General features: G+C 48.9%; 3 protein-coding genes across 3 annotated transcripts; 1 reads left to right on the top strand and 2 right to left on the bottom strand.

Moving 5' to 3' along the window:
* Positions 1 to 597: 597 nt before the first annotated feature.
* Positions 598 to 1,624, bottom strand: LOC125521899. Its single transcript, XM_048686960.1, has one exon. The coding sequence runs from the start codon at positions 975 to 977 to the stop codon at positions 705 to 707; it is 273 nt and encodes a 90-aa protein (XP_048542917.1). The 5' UTR covers positions 978 to 1,624; the 3' UTR covers positions 598 to 704.
* A 6,141-nt stretch (positions 1,625 to 7,765) lies between these two features.
* Positions 7,766 to 11,273, top strand: LOC125523190 (ubiquitin-conjugating enzyme E2 22-like). Its single transcript, XM_048688240.1, has 7 exons — positions 7,766 to 8,017; positions 9,341 to 9,468; positions 9,543 to 9,687; positions 9,954 to 10,031; positions 10,127 to 10,239; positions 10,385 to 10,488; positions 10,715 to 11,273. The coding sequence occupies exons 2-7, from the start codon at positions 9,457 to 9,459 to the stop codon at positions 11,004 to 11,006; spliced, it is 744 nt and encodes a 247-aa protein (XP_048544197.1). The 5' UTR covers positions 7,766 to 8,017; positions 9,341 to 9,456; the 3' UTR covers positions 11,007 to 11,273.
* A 2,304-nt stretch (positions 11,274 to 13,577) lies between these two features.
* LOC125519332 (factor of DNA methylation 1-like) lies at positions 13,578 to 17,817 on the bottom strand. The gene is made up of 7 exons (XM_048684176.1): positions 16,938 to 17,817; positions 16,645 to 16,826; positions 16,378 to 16,467; positions 15,795 to 16,275; positions 15,533 to 15,679; positions 14,137 to 14,276; positions 13,578 to 13,763 (listed from the first exon to the last, which is right to left on the bottom strand). Exons 1-7 carry the CDS (start codon positions 17,815 to 17,817, stop codon positions 13,578 to 13,580), a joined length of 2,106 nt encoding a protein of 701 aa, XP_048540133.1.
* Positions 17,818 to 19,582: the final 1,765 nt, after the last annotated feature.

Here is a 19,582-nt window from a genome sequence, read left to right as displayed (position 1 = left end):
CTCATATTGGGCTGAATACGAGGAGTGTCGCCCGTCTAGATCGATTTTTCTTAAAATTGGTCTTTAATTGGTCAGTAACCGGGCATGCGCGTCCAAGCGTTTGAGGAGGGATTTAGGATGCCCGGGTGTAGATGCTCTTGCTCTTGCTCTTACTCTTGTCCTTCTCGACTAAAATCATAATAGGGTCGATTATTACGGCGATCGGCCAGACGACTCTGCTACAGTTACACCGAAGGTCACGCACGAATGTTCTATTTCCAGACTCAGGGCAATCAGCATCAGCATCATGATGCGTTCGATCGCGAGATTTCCTATAATGTCCACATGGATGTGAAACCATTTCAGACATGTCGCGCAGGAGTCAAAAGGCACATCCACAAAGATCACACGCGTCCGGATTCGGAGCCAGTCCTGTACCGCATCATCCATCAGCAGCAGTAACAAGAACTGTAGCCAGACGAAGCGAGAAACATGTAGCAAGCTACTCTAGCTCCGGCGGAATCAAGAAAATAATCAAGCAGCTAACCAAATCAAGATCCGCGCGCACGGGAAACGACCGGCCGGGACGCACATCGATCGACCTCCGGTTGTTCGATCTGGCATCGGATGAAAATCTTGAGTTCTTGGATCAATCTCCAGAGAATCAAACCGAGGGGGGCGGAGAATGAAATACTAGTATGGAAAGAAGGCTAATTAAGCAGCAGCTAGTCCTGGACAATGGCGGGGTAGGTGACGAGGCGGCGGGCGCAGGCGGTGCAGGCGAACCTGCGCTTGTTCTTGAGGCAGAGCGGCAGGAAGCAGAGCACCCACTTGGCCTCCACGTCCGTGGCCACCACCCCGCCGCCGCAGTACGGGCAGCTCCCCGGCGCCTTCTGCACGCCCACCACCTTCTCCTCCTTGCCGCACACCTTCGCCCCCGCCCGCGCCGCCCGCGCCGCCGCCCCCATCGACGCCGACGCCGCCGCCGACCCCTCCATGTCGACCCCTTCTCCCCCCTCGCCCGGCGCCGCAAATCGAAGGGTGCGGTGCTGGTCAGGAGCGCCGCTCTGCTCTCTTGGCTGGCTGGCTACAAGCCTGCAAGACGGATGGATATGCGGGCGCGGGGGCGGGGGGCGGTGGGCTTTAACGCCGGTGGCGAGGGCGAGTAACGCACTCACCAACACGCGAGCTACCTCTCCGGCTTTTGCTGCCGCTGCTGGTGCGGTTGGTTCACTGACATCCGGCCGTGGCAGTGGCCGCCAGCGCGCGCGCGCGCCCGCGTGGCGCCTACCGCGGGACGCCGCCCGTCAGCGGACGCTGTCATTTTGCTGGGGACCGGGACGAGCGCGGACACGGCGGCCAGGGGCGAGGACCCCGCTGCCTGGGCCAAATTTGGGCGAGTCACATGCATTTCACCGCGCCGTTGGGAGGTGAGATCCACCGGTGCCGGAGCTCCCCTCCCAGTGCTCCGTGACAAGAAAGCAGCTGCGCTAGTGCCTCAGGTAGGTACGTGCACGGTTCGTCTGGCTCACGGCGCACGCGCGTGCGCCGTGGCTTTTTTAACCTCGTCCGGCGGCCGCCGTTGGTGCGTGCGTGCGTCCGCAGGCGGCGCCGGTGGACGGGCGAATGATGTGGCCGGCTGACTCGAGAAACGCCTGCGGATGTGTCCCGACATTTGTGGTTTCTTTGGCGCAGGAAAGCTCTTGGCTTGTTCCGGGGAGGGGCGGCTCGATCGGCGCCCGGCGTCGCCGTGCACACAAGCGGAAACGGACGCCCGACGGGTCGCGGATGCGTCCGTCCATCCATGTATGTATCTGGACGCGTATGAAGCGTGAGTGCGTGCTGCGCACGGCCTTATCGCGCTGGGCTTACGTACAAGCTTCGGCATCATCACGCGTGTCTCGTGGTGCCGTTGGCGTCTTCTGTTCAATATTTGAGCAATTTTGTACTACTTACAAATTAGTTGGGAAGTGCGATAAATAAAACGGATTAAACATGATGATCGAACGAACGAAAGTACTAGTACACATGATAAACATGTAATCACATATCACAAAAGTATTATATCTACCACTCCTTCTGTAAAAAATAATATAAGATTGTTTGGATCGCAAAGTAGTGATCTAAATGATCGCATATTTTTCAGAGAGGAAGTACCAAAAAAATCCATAAACAATCCCTAGCGCAAGGGATAAAAATTATGTACAACGTTGAAGAAGAAGGAGAATTCACGGCACCGCCAGAAGGCATGTCACCGAAGAGGATTTCAGCATCGCTCAAGTTATCGTGCACAGATAGGTGATGGAGAATCCAGCAGTCCCGCAAAGAGCACTCCCGAAAACTGATTGCCTCTCTCATGTACATGATAGTAACTTAGTAAGAGACGTAGTTTCGAAGGCTTGCTATATCACTTCGTGGTGCTAACCGGAAAGCGAGATGAGAACAAGGTACGCGGTGAAGGCTTTGAAACTTATAGGTCGACGCATAAGTTCAAGTTGAAAATCTCATGTTTGTGGCAGAGTAGAAACCTCATATAAACGAGATGAAACTACTTCCATAGGGAGATGAAGACAACCAGAGCCGGTTACTGGTCCACTGTAGGGAGTGGAACCGCTTACGTCAGTTTAGATTCATCTGGAAATAGTGGAAAACATTTTGACCTTTTCTTGCGTGGCAGAAAGAAGGCAACATGTACACATGGCATAGATTCTAACCCGACGCGGCTCGTCCACGAAACACGACATGCATGCGAGGTGTAGTGAGGCGGGGCGGGCCACGGAGCAGGAGTACGAGTGTATGAAAATAATTTCTCTTGTGTTTAACAACAGAAAATTCATGCTTCTTGTGCTTAAGAGAAGTGGCAAAAGTTTTCAATGGAGGAGGAAGCACTAGTAATGATGCCTCTGAAAACAAACTTATCGCAACACACAATTAAAGTGCTCAAGTTTCTTGGCAAGTGAATGTATCTCATGACTAAGCTCAACTGTTGGTCATCAATTATCTTATCCATGACATACAACTTGTTGCATGCGTCTGAGACCCCAAACTTGGCCTCGAGCGCATCCATATGAAAGGATCGATGATCTTATCACTAAGAACACTAAAAAGAACACCCCTCAAGAGCGTGTCGGTAGCCTAGAACATGGTAGTTATCCAAGCACGTACATTTGACATGGGTCCTAGCCCGTCTCGGCTTTGCACGTTCACAAAACACGATGTGCATGGAACATGGTAGTTATCCAAGCACGCACACGTGACATAGCTCCTAGCCTGACTTGGCTTGGCTCGTTCACAAAAACACGACGCACATGTGAGGCGAGGCGTGATGTGACGGCCGAAGAAGGAGCATGCATGTACATATGAGTCTAGCCTCTTCTCGAGCTCTTAATTAGTGGTGTCTAGAACAACCCAGCTTACATGTTAGCCTACCACACCATCCACTATGGAGTGAGATTAAACTTTCCACTCTCTTGCCATGCACGAATGGGACGTGTGGGCTTCGGGGTTTATCCTAGGAACTATTGATGAATAATTAATGGGTTGGCCCAATAATTCAACATTTTATGCTCTCCACCCAAACTTTTTTTTGTACGGACAATGGAGAAATCTGTATTTTGAGGACCTCTTTGTTTCATAGGGTTTTCAAAACACAAATATAAGGAAAAATATGAATATAATGCATGCTATATTAAATCCTATGTGATTGGAAAACTACGGGGATTTGAATAAGACTTCATTTGGTTTCTTGGTTCATAGGGTTCTAAAAACATAACAATAGAAAAAAAATGATAGGAAATGCATGTCAAATTTTTGATAAATACATGAATTCTATAATTTGGTTGTTTGGTTACAGGAATTGAAAAACACAAAAATCCTAATAAACATGGTCAAACTAAAGGCAAACCACATGAAAATGTATAGCTAGAATGTTATTATGCCAATAAGGCTCTTAGTCTCGTTCTTTGTGCATAAGAATTTGAAAAAAGATCCAAGGAGATGTTATTATCCCCATGTTTTTTCCTTTCAAACCGTGACCAAAGAACAAATTTCTTCATTTTTTTCCTTTGCCTCATTACTCTAAACCAAATGCAGGAATAGTATTATTTATCATAGGTAAAATCCTATTTCTACATTTTCCCTCTACTTTTCCTTCAAACCAAAAGAGCCCTAAAAGAGTGTTTGATGCCATAGGAATAATAAAGGAATTGCACGAAGATATTTGAGTGGTGGAGATTCTCCTTCAAAATAGAGTGTAAATCAATTGTTATGAGTTTTCCCTAAGGATTCCAATCCCACGAAGCAAGGATGGTATGTAGGAAAAATTCATAATGATCCAAACCCTACAGAATTACTATAAAAATTTCTTTGAATCAAAAGAGCCCTTACTTTTTACATTACCAAGTTAATTTTTGTCAGATAAGTTTTCAATGGAGGAGGAAGCACTAGCAATGATGCCTCTGAAAACAAACTTATCTGGCAACACACAATTAAAGTGCTCAAATGTTCCCGTTGATAGTGACACGTATGTGGTTATTTTTGTCAATCTTGATGCTCCAAAACTCCGACCCCGGTCTTTAGTAGGCACTGTGTGTGTGATGGTGTGTGCGTGTGCATCTACATTGTACCCGATGTTTTTTCTAATATCCATGTTGTAAACCAAACACGTGGAGCTCATCATCGGCTGCTCGTCAGCCTTCTCGCCCATAGTCGGCTCATCCTCCGCCTTCGCTTCTTACATCCTCTCCAGCTGCTTCTGGCGCTCAGTAAGGCCTTCAAGTAGAGGTTGAGAGGAAGTTGGGAGGACAAAGATGAACCTGCGGCCGGGACAACGGTGTCAGTCACCCTGTGCAAAACCGAACCGGAAACCAAAAACCGAACCAAAAAAACCAAACCAAACCGAATTTTCGGTTTTTTCAGGTTGCGGTTTCAGTTTCAGTTTTCAATTCTAGAAACCATTTAGCATTTGCAGCTCAATAAGCGAGGTGGTACTAAATCTCTACAGCTCGAACCAACCAGAACCAGGGCACATCACATGCGATGTTTATTTGGGCTCAAAGTATCCAGCCCATTCGCCATTCGGCCACTTTGTCTAGCGATCCACCACGCGCGGTGTCATCCCAGGCAGTTGGTCGCTAAAAAAAGGGAGTTGATCGCTCAAAAAAAGGAAGGATTGACCTGGGTTGAGGGCTCATCACCGCGTGTATGTGCAAGATTTTTCTATCATTCCATTTTCTGCTTCCTCCCTCATTTAATAAATCATATCTACTGCCATTTAATCAAGACCAAATCATGTGGACCTCCAACACCTACCTAATCCCTCGTATCTGCTGCTACCTAATACATACGACTAAATCATGGCTGTCATCTAATTACCCAATCTACGTACACATTTCTCACAAGAAAATCTAACCTACATACATGTCATGAACGAAAGTGTGTGACCAAATAATTTTTTGTTGTATACAAATTCGCGTCAACTTTGGTTATTTTGGTTATTACCGAAACCGAACCGAAAGTAAATGGTTATTACCGAAACCGAACCGTATCTACGTATAAAACCATATAAACCGAAGTATAAAAACCGTATAAACCAAAAACCGTATAAACCGAACTGAATCAAACCGAAAAAACCGAATGCACACCCTGAGGTGTCAGTGAGAGGGGGCGTGGGTAGATAAGCTGTTAAATGGATGCAAAAGTATAAGAATACGTAACATGGTAAATGATTTTTTAAAATAATAATTACCCGAGAAGCAATAGTAGTAAAAGTTAAAATTTCAAGAGAGACCAGTGGCATTAATTGACATAAACTTTTCTAGTACTGGTACTACTTTCTATTCCATTATTAAAAAAATGATTCGGACTAATAATATCCGAGTGAGCGAAGATCGGATTAAACAGAGCATGTGCACGCAGGATATTAGGTGGATAGTACCACACTACCACATACCTTGTGTTCCCGCAGTGTGCTCCAAGAAGAACGCAATGCGGAGCTGCAGACCATAATGGCTGCTCACCAGCAAAAAGGGCTTGCAGATCTCACCAATAAGCACGCACGTACGTACGTACGTACTACGTGTCGGCGGGGTTATTCATCATTCCAGTTCCGGCCCAGAGCTAATACTAGATCCAAGTTTCAACCGACACGTGCATGGGACCTTTGGCTTGTCCCATCCCTGCATCTCACCGTCCGGCGCAGTGACACGGGTCAACTATTTGGTTGAACTCGGGCCGAGAACAGTGCTGGCCAGTTGGGAACCGGCGGCGACCACCCACACGCGCGCACAGTCGAGCGACGTGCATGGCGAACGAAGCTACTGTTCAGCGCGGACGGCTCTTTAAAAAGTTGATACGGTGGCACTGCTCACTGTTTTTATTTCCGAGAATACGACTGTTCACCGTCAGCACGTGGGCTACCACATGGGGTTTGTGGATTGTGATTGCTGACCTGGATTCCTGTTTGATTGATGAATTGTGTCGCTGCTCCTTTTTTTCGTTGTTGTGAGATAGTTAGAGCTGAGTAATTGTTGTGTCGAGATCATCCAGCAATGCAGGCCCACCACGGGTTAAACCTTGCGGCGAATGAGAGGTGATCGTCGAGGCGTCGGTAGGCAGCGCCTAGGGTTAGGGTTTCTCCTATGTGGTCGGTTCTCCTGCGGTGTAGAAGCTACGACATGTGTGGCCATGACACTAGCTAGTGGGTGTTCTCCTCTCCGCAGGGGATCTCAATGGAGGCGCGGGCGGGACAAGGTGTGACTACTCCGATGAAGACATCAACTCTGGAAAAAAAAAACGATAGATGTGTGCACAAGCAGGGATTCCCCAAGATCTCCGATTGATGGCAAATCTTTGGAGGAGGCTACAAACCTTTCAGCAAGGCTGGGGGGGAGGGGGGGGGGTAGTTTTGACTGAGAAGGTATCAAAGGGTTCGTTCTTCGCTGATTCTGGACCGGATCTGCCCAAAACTCCAAAGCGGTCGGCCGTGGGCTACGTATGCACGCCAAGGCCCTTGAATATCCATGCTTTCAAAAGGGCTATGCAAAGAGCGTGGGTCTGCACCGCGATGCTCGATTAAAAGACATCAATGACAATGTTTTTGTGGTTCACTACAATAGCGAAGGTGACTGAGACATGCTGAAAGATAACGATGGAAACGCAAGTCTGCTCGAGATGGTGTTTGATAAGAGGTCGGAAAACTTTCAAAAGGCTTTGGGAAACTGGCAGGTGAAGTGATGAGGGTGGATCTTTTTTTAACACAAAACAATTACAGATACTCACGTACACGCATATACACTCACTTCTATGAACACACGCACGTACGCATGTTGTCCCTATGAGCACCTTTGAGATACTGAGCCGGATATTAGAACTTGCAACCTTCGCAAATGCCAACCCCCCAGTGTTCGTCAAATATTGCGGTCCAAAAAAGCTTTGGGAGGCGACACGACGCCCAGTCACTCGTGCTCGGTTTTGTTTCTTTCTTAGAAAAAAAATCTCTCGTGCTCGTTTTTTCAAACAGGCCCTCGTGCCCGTTTTTATCTTTTGATTTTTTTTTGACGGGTAGTCCCTCGTGCTCGTATTTTTTTGAGGGGTGTCCCTCGTGCTCGTGGGTCGTGGCCCTCGTACGGCCCACCGCTGCGTCGGCAGAGACGGGCCGGGACACACACGGGATCCTGGGCCAGCCCGGGAGGGGGCCCACGAGACGTCAACGGTCGGATCCCCCCGACGGATCTCGGTCGGCTGTCGAGTCCCTCTCAAATCCCAGTCACTTTTTAACTTGCCTCCTTCTCCCCCCCTCCCGCCCCTGCCTCCCCCAAATCGGAAGCCTAGGGTTTCCCCCGCCGACGAGCCCCCCACCGCCGCCGGCCGGTCCTCGCCGCAATCCTCCCCACAAGCCCTCCCCCGCTGCCCGCCGCCTCAACCGCTCTCCCTCTCCCCTCCCCTCCCCGCCGCGGCACCCGGCCGTCCGACCCCTTCCCGACTCCCCGTGGCGGATCCGGCGAGCGGCGGTCTCCTCCGACGACTTGTCCGGTACCTGGTAAGCAAGCGATGAGAAGTCGAGTTGCCTTGCAGGATGGATGTGCCGTTCGGTTCCGCGCTGGTGTTTCACTTCGCGTCCTGGTGGTGGTAGGGTGGGTAGGAGACGCTGGTTGCCTGCTCCGACCGATTGGTCCTGTATCTAATCCGATCCGATCTCGTTCGTTAGCGGAGACATCTCAGTGAATTCTTGGAGGGACGATCTGTTTTCGTCCTAGTTCTTGTGCGCAGAGTAAATACACAACGCCTCTGTTGTTTGTTAGGAATTAGCAAGGTCCATCTGGGTCCTCTGATCATGCAGGAACGCAAGGTCAAATGGCAACAGCCCCCGGATGTAGCGATCGTCGTGTGTGCTTGTGTCTGGAGTGGTGTGCAGGATAGCGCATTGGTGGGAAGCGGGGAAGGGGGCGCGGCGCGCCGTGTACGGATGGCGGGGAAAACAGGGCGGGCAGAAGTTGATGGTTCCTTTTTGAATAAATCACCCGCGTAAATATCTCCGTACGAAATTAACGCAATTATCATAGCAGCATAAAGTTACCGATGTATCGTTCACACGTGCAGCACCGTTGTTTAGCAGCATTAAGTTGTTGATGTTTCATTCACACGTGCGGCACCGTCGTTTAGCAGCATCGAGTTACTGGGCATATTGTCCACACGTGCGCCTAACACGTGCGAGCACGCTTACTTGCATATATACGGTGCTAGGAATAATGGATAAAAGGTGATATTTGCAGTTGGAATCATTAAGAACTGATTGTCGCGCGGTTGGCTAACAGCCTCTGTGCTCGCTCAGCCCACCCGGGTTCGAGGCATGTACTCCCCGTGGTGATCAGTTGTCTCTTTTAATAAATAAAAAGGCCACGAGTGCTAGTGCTTGTTGGTTGAGTTTTTATTGAGCTGGAATAATTTTTCTGTGTTCAAACGGGCATGATAGTCAGAGAGGATAAAGTAGGCTGCATAAATGGCATCTTCATAAACTAATAGTACTGCAATAACTTTGGGGGCATAAATCACCGCTTGCAGGCATTGGTCATATATCATGTAGTGGCCTTAAGTCGTTACTTATAGCGGTTGTTCGCAATCTGAATGTTTGAGATTATGTTTGGTAAGTTTATGGACATCGACACAACAATAATTGTAGTAGTACAGTTCATGTAAGGTGCTCTTTTTTCTTACCAAGATATGCCGTTATGAAAGCAGAACACCCCCCACCCCTCTCATGGTATCAGATTGAATTTCACACTCAATTTTCTGAAATATCTTTATTTTATATTGTTCTATACCTATTCATTCTATCTGATCTCCTACATACTTTTTCTTGTAGGTTCAGTTTGGTGATCACAAATTTTGCACAGTCCTGAGGCTTTGTTGTCATTAAAGGGTACATCCAAAAATAAGTCAGCACCTAGCGAAACGAGCATCTTAAAGCTGTCTGCTGTTATGGCTTCCATGGTGAGAATAACTTTTTTCAGATTTGAGTGTTCAAGAGCTTCCATTATTCTAATGGTCAATTCATGTCACTGAAGGCGACCAACGAGAACCTCCCACCAACTGTCATCAGGCAATTGGCTAAAGAACTGAAGAACCTTGATGACTCACCTCCAGAAGGGATCAAAGTTATTGTTAATGACGATGACTTCGCCACTATTTTTGCTGATATTGAGGGCCCTGGTAAGATTCTGTCAGGATACAATACATTGCTTTACACCTCCCATCTTGTGTGCTTTGCACCAATAAGTTATGTGCTAATGCTCTGCTACTTGCATGATGGTGCCCTTTTCTATTCTTGTCTTTCCGTCACATTTTTATTCATCACTAGTCAAGTTGGAGCTTGCGGCTTCTGGCTTTGTAAATTAAAGAAATCTCAAAGCTGCGTTTCTTTCCTATTACACTACTTTCTGATATTGCATTCTTAATCTGAACCTGGGCATGTACAGCTGGAACCCCATATGAGAATGGAATATTCCGGATGAAGCTAATATTATCTCGTGACTTCCCTCAGTCACCTCCAAAAGGTAGACATTTTGTCAGACTTCCTTTGTCGTCCATACTTTAGTTTAGTTCCTGAAGTAGAGCTTTAGTTGAAAGTCTGTTGGTCTTGTTTCTGCAGGGTTTTTCACGACTAAAATTTTCCATCCAAATATTGCAACTAGTGGTGAGATATGTGTTAACACATTGAAGAAGGATTGGAATCCTAGCCTTGGATTAAGGCATGTTCTGCTGGTAAGCTTGAAGTTCAACACACAACAACCCATGTTGTTGTAGTGCATGATTTGTTTTGTAAGCATTTTCTAGTATTTGGTTATGGAAGAAGTTTGAACTGCCTGCATAGGATGTGGTGGACTTACTATAAATTGCTTGCTGACAGGTAGTGAGATGCCTCCTGATTGAGCCATTTCCTGAATCTGCCCTGAATGAACAAGCTGGGAAGTTGCTGCTTGAGAACTATGAGGAGTATGCACGGCATGCCAGGTCAGTAATCTTCAACTTCATTTTGTCAGCATGGTGTGATGCGGTGCTTCACGTCTTTTCTTATTTATTGGTTAAAATTGAGCTAGGGTTTTGTATTCAAAACAATGTGAACACCTAGATTGCCACCTACTGCTACTGTCTGTGGCAAGTTAGACCAGACCTCTTACCGAAACATCTGGCGCGGCTGTAGCTAGTTACTGATCCCGCCATTGTGCTCCATATGCAGGCTATATACCAGTATCCATGCTCTCAGACCCAAGAATAAGTCCAAGAGTGGAGCTATCTCTGAGTCAATGACAGCTCTGAATAAGGGCCAGCCTCATACTGTTCTTGCACCAATATCGACCTCTACCGGCACAAAAGCATTTGACCCAAATTCACAGGATCGGAACGCTGCCCCTTCTGCTGTCTCAGGTGGAGCACCGGCAGCGCCCAGGAAGGACGGGCCACTGGCCGTGAAAGTCCCCGTCGATAAGAAGAAGATGGATGCGAGGAAGAAGAGTTTGAAGAGATTATAATATAAGCAAACCAAACTGTCAATGCTCCTCATATTTGTTCTGTACTTAGTTGTCCGCCGGTGCCAGAGTCCCAGAAATAACGAGAAAAAACTGGTTGTTTCCGAGGGAAGGATTGCTTCTCTTCTGTTCGGGCCCAACTATTGGGCCGTGTTGAGCCAAACTGTGGAGGGAGAATAATTATGCGCTGCTGGGCCTCTCCCGGTCCTCTATACTTTACTGGTGCTGCTGTTGCTGTGTCTGTGCTGTGATTTAATGATTGGATGTGAACTTGAATGGTGGAGAACATTTTCTTCCCAATAGGTGGTAGAGATTTTTTTATCTGAAAAGAAACAGTAATTTCGCGAAGTCATCAAACTTGGTGATTTAGCTCTGGCTATATATACTCGTCAAAATCAAGTGATTTAAACCTGATTTTGCTTGCTTTTTTTTGAGCATCAGTACAGACACAAGCGCTCATATACACGCGCATACACTCACCCCTATGAACGCACACACGCACACCCTACCCCTATGAGCACCTTCGAGAGACTGAGCCGGCATATCATCTTGAGATTTACGAAGTCGCCGTAGGCGCCTCGTCGTCGACGGGAACGTCTCCTCCCACTGAAAGCACATCGCCGGAAATCCTGAAATAAATTCAGGAATAATGCGAGCATCTCGTCGTCGACGGGAACGTCTCCTCCCACTGAAAGCACATCGCCGGAAATTCTGAAATAAATTCAGAAATAATGCGAGCATCAGGATTTGAACCCTGTTGGGTTGGGGATACCACTGTCCACCTAACCAACTCAACCACAGGTTGATTCGCTACCTGATTTTGCTTGCTATCTGGCGTGATGTTGAATTTGTTTTGTTAACGAGTCATATTATGAGCGTACATTACTGCTCGATTAAATTTCAGGAGATGGTGATTGGTGAAACACCGGAACGCTCAGCTGCTAAGCTAAAAGTGGAATCATTTAGGCGGCATTAAGAATCTGATGAAGTCAAAATTTTATGGGATGATGATGCTGAAGTATATTGTTGGGTAGCTCATGGTCTCGTGGAGGACAGCAAACTGAGATCGTCCTGCACTGACGAGTAAATTGCACAAAACAATCAGTTTGAAGGTTAGGTTTGCGAAAAACACTATAAATTTTTTTTTGCAGAAAACACCATGTCTACGGTAATCTTTTTGCAAATAACACTGATCGGCGGATTAGGCTCGTTTGAGCACATTTATGACAGGTGGGTCACGTTTTTTGCTTACGTGGCATCACATTTCGTGCCAATGGGTTTTAATCTAAATTCACAAAGTAATCCCTAGAAATTTATGTATACACCCATGAATCAAAATGCAAAATCACAATCAGCCCCCCACGTGCATAAAACCAGTAGCACGGCGTCCATGGGCTCTCGTCGCTGGCTGGGGCGGCGCCCATGGAGGCTTGGGGCGGCTTGGTGCTGGGGCGAGCTCGATTTGGATGGATTGGGGCGAGCCCGATTTGGATCTTGGGGCGACCAGGATGAGCTCCAGCATGTGCACGTCGCCCCGCTGTCGCCGTAGTCGGGGCGCCCGCCGAAGGGCCGCGTGGGCAGCCGGGGGTACTGCAGCAGCACGACAACGACGTGGTCAAAGGTGCCGTCATGGGGCACGTCGAGGTGTTGTTGCCGTCGTCGGGGCGCCCGCGAAGGGCCACGCTGGCGGCTAGGGAACCAGGTATGGCTGGTGCCGCCGCCGTCGAAGGGCCTTGGGCACCGGCTGCAGGGCTGCGCCTTGCACTCCGGCTGCGGGTTGAGGCTCCGGGTGCAGGTCGAGGCTCCGGGTGCGCCTTGCGCTCTGGCTGCAGGTCGAATTGGATGTCACCGGATCTGCTGTGGGGTGCGGAGGTGGAAGCGGATGTCGCCGGATCCGGTGTGGGGCGCGACGGTGGAGCCGGTGAACCTGTGGTGGCGCGGCGGGATCCCGGGCCGCGGTGGTGGGCGGCAGGCGGCGGCGGTTTAATTTTTACAGAGAGGGGAGAGAGATGGAGAAGAGAGGGGTGCATGTGTAAAATTTATGCCACGTAGGTAAAAAATGGGTCCCATCTGTCATAACCTCAGTTAACAGAGCCAAATCCGCTGATCAGTGTTTTTTGCAAAAACATTACCGTAAATATGATGTTTTCTGCAAAAAAAAATATTGTAGTGTTTTTCATAAATCTAACCTTTAAATTGGTGGTTCTGTGCAATTTACTCTGCACTGAACTGACACTTACATGTAAGTAGATTATCCCGCCCAGATCATGCGTGTACTACTTACTACTCAGCCGCGAAGGTCGGTAAGCACGTAGTAACGGCACGAACACTGAAGGCTCTGAATGAAGTCCAAAGCAAGAGATGACTCAATTTGCCATGCGTGTTTCGGTTGAGACCCGACCAGGTGACGGCTGCCTGGTGGACGTCGGCGTTGATCCCGAGGGCCTTCCATACGGCGGCCAACGTCCTGACCTCGGTGTCGCAGCAGCCCTTGTCGATGTCGCACTTGTCCTCTACCATGGCCTCCACAGCACGCCTGCCAGGGCGGCCCCTGATATTGATCATCTTGCCGCATCAGCCAGCGTACCACTGCGAGGCAACCGACGCCAGGAGGAGGCGAGGGCCGAGCTCCGTGTTGAGGACGGAGACGCGAGCGTTGCGGTTGTCCTGGCACAGCCGGCGGAGTTCGAGCCAGATATCGCGAGCGGAGGCGCCATCGGTCACCACAAGGTCGAATAGCTCGGTGGAGATACGGGTGTACTGTGTACATCCACTGAATGATGGCGAGATCATCCTTGAGCCATCGAGGATTGTGTGTCGCTGGTGGTGTGTCGCCGGTGATGTGATGTAGGAGGGAGCAGCAGCCAAGATGGATCTCGAAGAGGTGCCGCCAATGATAGTAGTTGTGGCCATGGAGATCAAGAACGATAGGGATGAACGGGGTAGTGTCAGTGATCGTATCACTAAAGAAGAGGGAGGAGGGAATGGTGTGAGAGTTGGCTGGGCGGCGGGCGGAGAAGGAGGTGTTGGCTGGCCGCCGGAGATGAGAAGGGTTGGTTGTTCGCCTGGTTCGTCATGGCGATCGTGGAAGTGCGGAAGTGGATTGACTGTTTAGTGTGCCATCACAAAGTACATATAGGGGCGCCGGGTGCAACCACGGGAGGAACGTGGGGGCGACCGTGAGCCAATCGTGCAAGTACAGGAGTGTGCCAAGTCCAATCTCCATTTGTCGAAGCCTCTCAAGAACATCAGCGCCGGGGTGCCGTGGAAATGCTTTTGGTGAAATGAAATTTACTTTAAATATCAGACAAGTGCGATTATATGGTCGTGTGATGGCAATACAAAAACCACAGGTGCCAAATAAACTCCCACATGGACATGCAAAAACATCGAAAACACGTGACTTTTGAGCACACAAGTGGTCGAGTTCACCCTCGCAAAAAAAAGTTGCCTGAAAAAACACACTCAGAAAAGACGATAAGGCGATCCATTGCGGAAAAAGGAACGAATGATAAGGAAGAAACCACGATTCATTGCGACCATTGTCTCCCAACTCCGAACGGAATAAAAGCGGTTCCCATACATCACTGCTCTCAGACTGACTGAGCAGCACATAAACTTGTCTTGCAGTTCACCAACATTATTAGAAGGAAAGAGTTGTCAAGTCTTCTCTAATCCACACCCGAAATGAAAACCACTGATTGCGCCGAGTACGATACGTCTATCACCTCTTATGTTTGATTTTTTGTTCAAAAGAACCACATACGCTATCATATTAGCAGAAAGAACCACTCGCAGATCATATTAATAAAAAAGACCACATACGTCGTGGCGACAGGTCTGGCAGCCAACACGTGGCACCTGCCGTCACATGTGGAGGCGGCAGCTCGGCTCCAACAGATTTCCGTCCGACGCAGCGACTCGCAACGGGATAGGAAGAGGTGGCGGGCAGCTCCTACAGCGCGACAGCCCGTGCAGCAGCACGATGCGACGGCCCCACACGAAGCAGTCAAAAAAGCAACTCGGCCGCTTCCAAGTTTGTGCGCCGCTGCTTGCACCCGATCCGGTACTGCCTTGCTCTTTCATTCTCGCTCCCCAAGTCTGAGGCAAATTCGGAGCATGTTGGTTCCTTCGTTGCAAAGTTTTTCCACACACATGCTAGTATTTACTGTATTTGTTTCTGCTGTAGGCTGTAGCACGTGGCTTGACCAGGACTAGCAGTACTAATAGTAGGTAAATAATAAAACAGGTCAGAACTTGGATAGGAAAGTAGGAATTAGCGCCACTGTACTACAGCAACAAAAAGGAGCTGCCGCCATAGGGATGGGCCAAAAACCTGTTGCAGCTGAGCTGCCGCCTAGGTTGTGGCAGCAGGTCTGGCCGCCGCTGGCCGTGCCGGCAGGTGCCACGTGTCGGCTGCCGGACCTGCCGCCACGGTGTACATGGTCTCTTTTGTCAATACAGTTTGGAGGTGGTCTTTTCTGTCAATACAAAAGCGTGTGTGGTTTTTTGTGACAAAAAATCCTTACGTTTCGCCTTGCACTGCTTGAGGATGTTCTCTTTGTTGTTCATCTCCACTAGCGCAGTGGTCACAGCCTTGTAAACCTCTTTACCCAGCTCCTCCTTCAACTCCACCAGCTTCTCGTCACCCTCGTCGATGATTTGCCGGGGACATCACACAGACACATCACAATATCATTGCATTGCATTATGTACTTGTCAGCAAGTGTCTAAGACAAGAAGGCAACAGGATAAGAATCACTCGATTGATCGTTGGTACCTAAGGCTTTTCACCTGTGGTCGCTATCTTGAAAGGGTGCCAGTTAGCATCCCTCAGATTGTCTTGCCACATGGAGCATAATTCCAGAGCTTTAGCATCCGCCTCCGCGCCGTACTTTGGCTTGCAAGCTTCAACAAACGGCTTCTCATCCACTTGACCCATCCTCCTGATTCCAATGTTGCTACCAGGGCCCAACGGATCCACCGAGCCCTGTAAACCAACAAGCTCAAGTTTTATTTCATCATTGGTCATCCTTTCCTTGATAGTCGGAGCTTGATTTAGCTCTTCAAGGTCTTCCGCCGCGTCGATTCTATCCTGTGGATCCTTATTCAGCTCTTCACTACGTTTCTTCACATCGACGCCCTCTCCATCCATGTGCTTCACCACCCCCAGTTTGCCTCTAAGCTGTTGAATATCCAGCTCCAGCCGACGCTTCTCATCAAGCTGCTTCTCTAACTGCAAGGTTTCAATCAGAGCGACTTCCTTCTCTTTCTGGAAGGTATTTGACATGTCAGGGTAAATTTCTAGATTCTGGAATGAAAACTCACAAGACATTTGAATGACACCAACAATTGGAAGGGTAGGAGTGCATACTTCGTATTTCTCAACAAGAATCCGCACACTTTCATTGGCTTTTTCTTGCTCAATTCTGGCCATGTCGAGGGAGTCGTCTTGACCATCATTCTGAAGATAAAATTAGTTCAGCAGTACCGAGAACAATATCAGCACAAGCATGCAAAAATGCTATTGCGAGAACAGAGACAAAATTTAGACCAAGAAAGCTATTCGCTTGATTCCGATATAAATGAGGCATTTTATAGTAAACAATAATATAAACCAAAGGGTGAGTAAATTTCATACCTTCGTCCTCTCATTCTCCAGTTTTCTTCTCTCCATGTCAGTTTGAGCAACTATTTCACTTAATTGCTTGGATCTCCTTTTGATGTCGTTCGCTTTCTCATCCAACTGCTTTCTCAGCTGATCAGTCTCATGAAAAAAATTCAATGAATGTTCACGGGCAGTTGACTGCACCTTTCCCATTTCTGTAGAAAAAACAAATAAAACATGATACGGTAGACATGATCATATTTGCAATGCAAATGAGTGTACCATTCATACAGCAGTCGCACGAGACTTTGGGGGGTGGGGGGTACCTTCGTTGTAGCGTTGGTTCAGCGAGTCGCTATCTTCCATGGCCCTTTGAAGAGCGAGATCCATCTGATTACACTTGCACTCAAGTTCCGTTAAGTACTTGCTCTTAGCACTAATCTGGCTCGTCAAACGAGCTATGAGAGTGTCAGTCTTGCGGGACATCTCCTGTTGCACTTCAGCCACTGTCTTCAGATCACCATTTTCTGACAAGAACTTGCCAACTGGATCATCGGCTCTGTAATCCTCCTCTTTTGTCAGCCAAGCAAACATGTACTTCTCACATTTATTTGCCTCCCAATCCGTTTTACCCAGATGATGTGATTTGTGGTAGTTGTGGAATCCCAAGGCATCCTTGAACCCGATCCAATCCTTTTTGAAACGGACTATTGCAAAGCCAGTGTACACGCCGTCAGGACAATGCACAGCATCAAAACGTATGGGTTTGAAACCAGCTAATTGTTGCATTATAATGGCTCCACCTCTCTGTGTTTCCTCTACTGGAACATTGGCAAGGATGCCCATCCAGGGCCAAACAAACAGCTCCTGATCTTGCAGAGGCCTTGGAGGATTCATTAGCGCCTCGGCTTGTCGCGGCGGCAATGAGCCTGCTGCATCAGCATGGTCCGTCTTGAGATGATTGGCCAATGCCAGATGGTTTGCCTTCACTTCGGCAGCATGGTTGGATGCGCCCACACCAATTGCATGCTGAAGCAGCTCATTGTAACGGCAGTCCTCCTTCCCGGGGCAGAACGGGCATCTAAACCTGTCGGCGCCGAACCTCGCCACAAGCCTGCCAGACTTGAGGTCCGTGTATGCCTTGTCAGCATAGTCATGGATATCAATATCACTTAGCTCTGACGACTCGTCTGAACTGCACTCCATAGGAGACCTGAAAAATAAGGAATAATCAGCTAGAAAAATTGCACCAAGCAGTAAGACAGTGGAGTGACAGTAGAACAAAACACATACTGATGTTTACGCAAAGCAACTAACTAGCCAAGAAACAATATGCAGTTAACACACTGATGTTATGTAACCAATTCACAACAAGAAGACGAGCAATGTTATCCAAAAGTAGTGGCTACTCTCGGGTGTACTACACTGACTTTGCCCAAAAATTCTAAAAAAACGTGATCAAACAACATCTAAAAAATCTGAAATTTTGCGACAGCAAACTGTATCGACTGTTTGAGGTTCTTTCAAAATTTCACCCAAATAAACATCACTTGAGCTCTCACAAAAAATAAACGCAATTCAATGTTTTGTGCACTGCCTGAGCAGCAATTTTGTTTTTCTTTTGTTTTTGGTGGGAGCTCCTCGGTGTCAAACATGTAAACATGTCACGTTCATTGAGCCCACACCGGCGCATGATAGAGATAGATAGAGTAGGTTGTTTGGATGTTTATCTCATATCTTATATTGTAACCTCTCTTTTATCTCTTTCTCTTCCAAGATGTAATCTTCCTAGAAGATCTAAACCACTGCATGTATGTGCTATCAGGGAGGTGCGCCCCTGCTCCATATAACACGTAACGCGTCCCTCACATCGAGGTAAGACGCTTCCGCCTAGTCGCACATGGTAATCAGAGCCTCCTCTTCCAATCTCATCTAGGGTTCCAGAAATCCAGTAGCGCTAGCTTCCATGTCTTCCTCTGCCACCTCCCACGCAAGCCTAAATGGCCAGGTCCCGGAGAAACTCTCTCGCACGAACTACGTGCTCTGGCGTACTCAGATCACGCCCCAGCTGAGAGGGGCAGGTCTCTTCGGCTATGCCGATGGCACCATGCCCGAACCCGCTCCCCTTCTTGTCACCAAAGACAAGGATGGGAAGGAAACGTCCGAGCCCAACCCTCTCCACCCCATCTGGGTCACGGAGGACCAGCAGGTGCTCGGCTACCTCCTCAGCAACCTCTCCAAAGAGGTGCTGATCACGGTGACCGCGATCACCACCGCGCACGGCCTCTGGTCGGCGCTGGCAGGCATGTTCTCGTCGCAATCCTTGAGCCGCGTCAACAACATCCGCACCGCCCTCATTAACGCTCAAAAGGGCAACCAGTCCGTCGCTGCCTACTTCGCCTTCATGCGCGGGCTTGCCGATGAACTCGCCGCGGCGGGCAAACCCATCCAGGACGACAAGCTCATCTCCTACATCCTGCACGGGCTGGACATGGACTACCAGCCCCTGGCCTCAGCTCTCGACGCCCGCGTCACGCCCGTCACCCTCGACGAGCTCTTCGCCATGCTCAGCAACTTCGATCAGCGTGTGGCCCACTTCCAGAACTCCGGCGGCGGCTTCAAGTCATCTGCGAACGCGGCCACCCGCGGGCGTGGTGGCTACTCAGGTCGCCACCGCGGTCCTCCTCGTCCTAAGGGCAAGCAAGGCGGCCCCAGCAACGTCACCGGCTCCGGTTCACGCTCGGGCCGTCCCAACTCCACCAGTAACAGGGGGCGGCGCAGTGGATCTGGCCGGTCTCGTCCCGACGCCGTTCGCTGTCAAATCTGTGGGAAACCTGGCCACATAGCCAAAGACTGTTGGTACCGGTTTGATGAGGACGAGGCGACATCTGAAGAAGATGATAAGGTGGCAGCGGCTTCCGATGGCTCCTATGGCGTGGATACCAACTGGTATCTCGATAATGGCGCCACC

The sequence above is a fragment of the Triticum urartu genome, chromosome 7, assembly GCF_003073215.2.
Source record: "Triticum urartu cultivar G1812 chromosome 7, Tu2.1, whole genome shotgun sequence".
In the NCBI taxonomy this organism is placed as follows: domain Eukaryota; kingdom Viridiplantae; phylum Streptophyta; class Magnoliopsida; order Poales; family Poaceae; genus Triticum; species Triticum urartu.
Note: the sequence above shows the minus strand (reverse complement) of the source record. Positions and strands in the feature narration are given on the sequence as shown.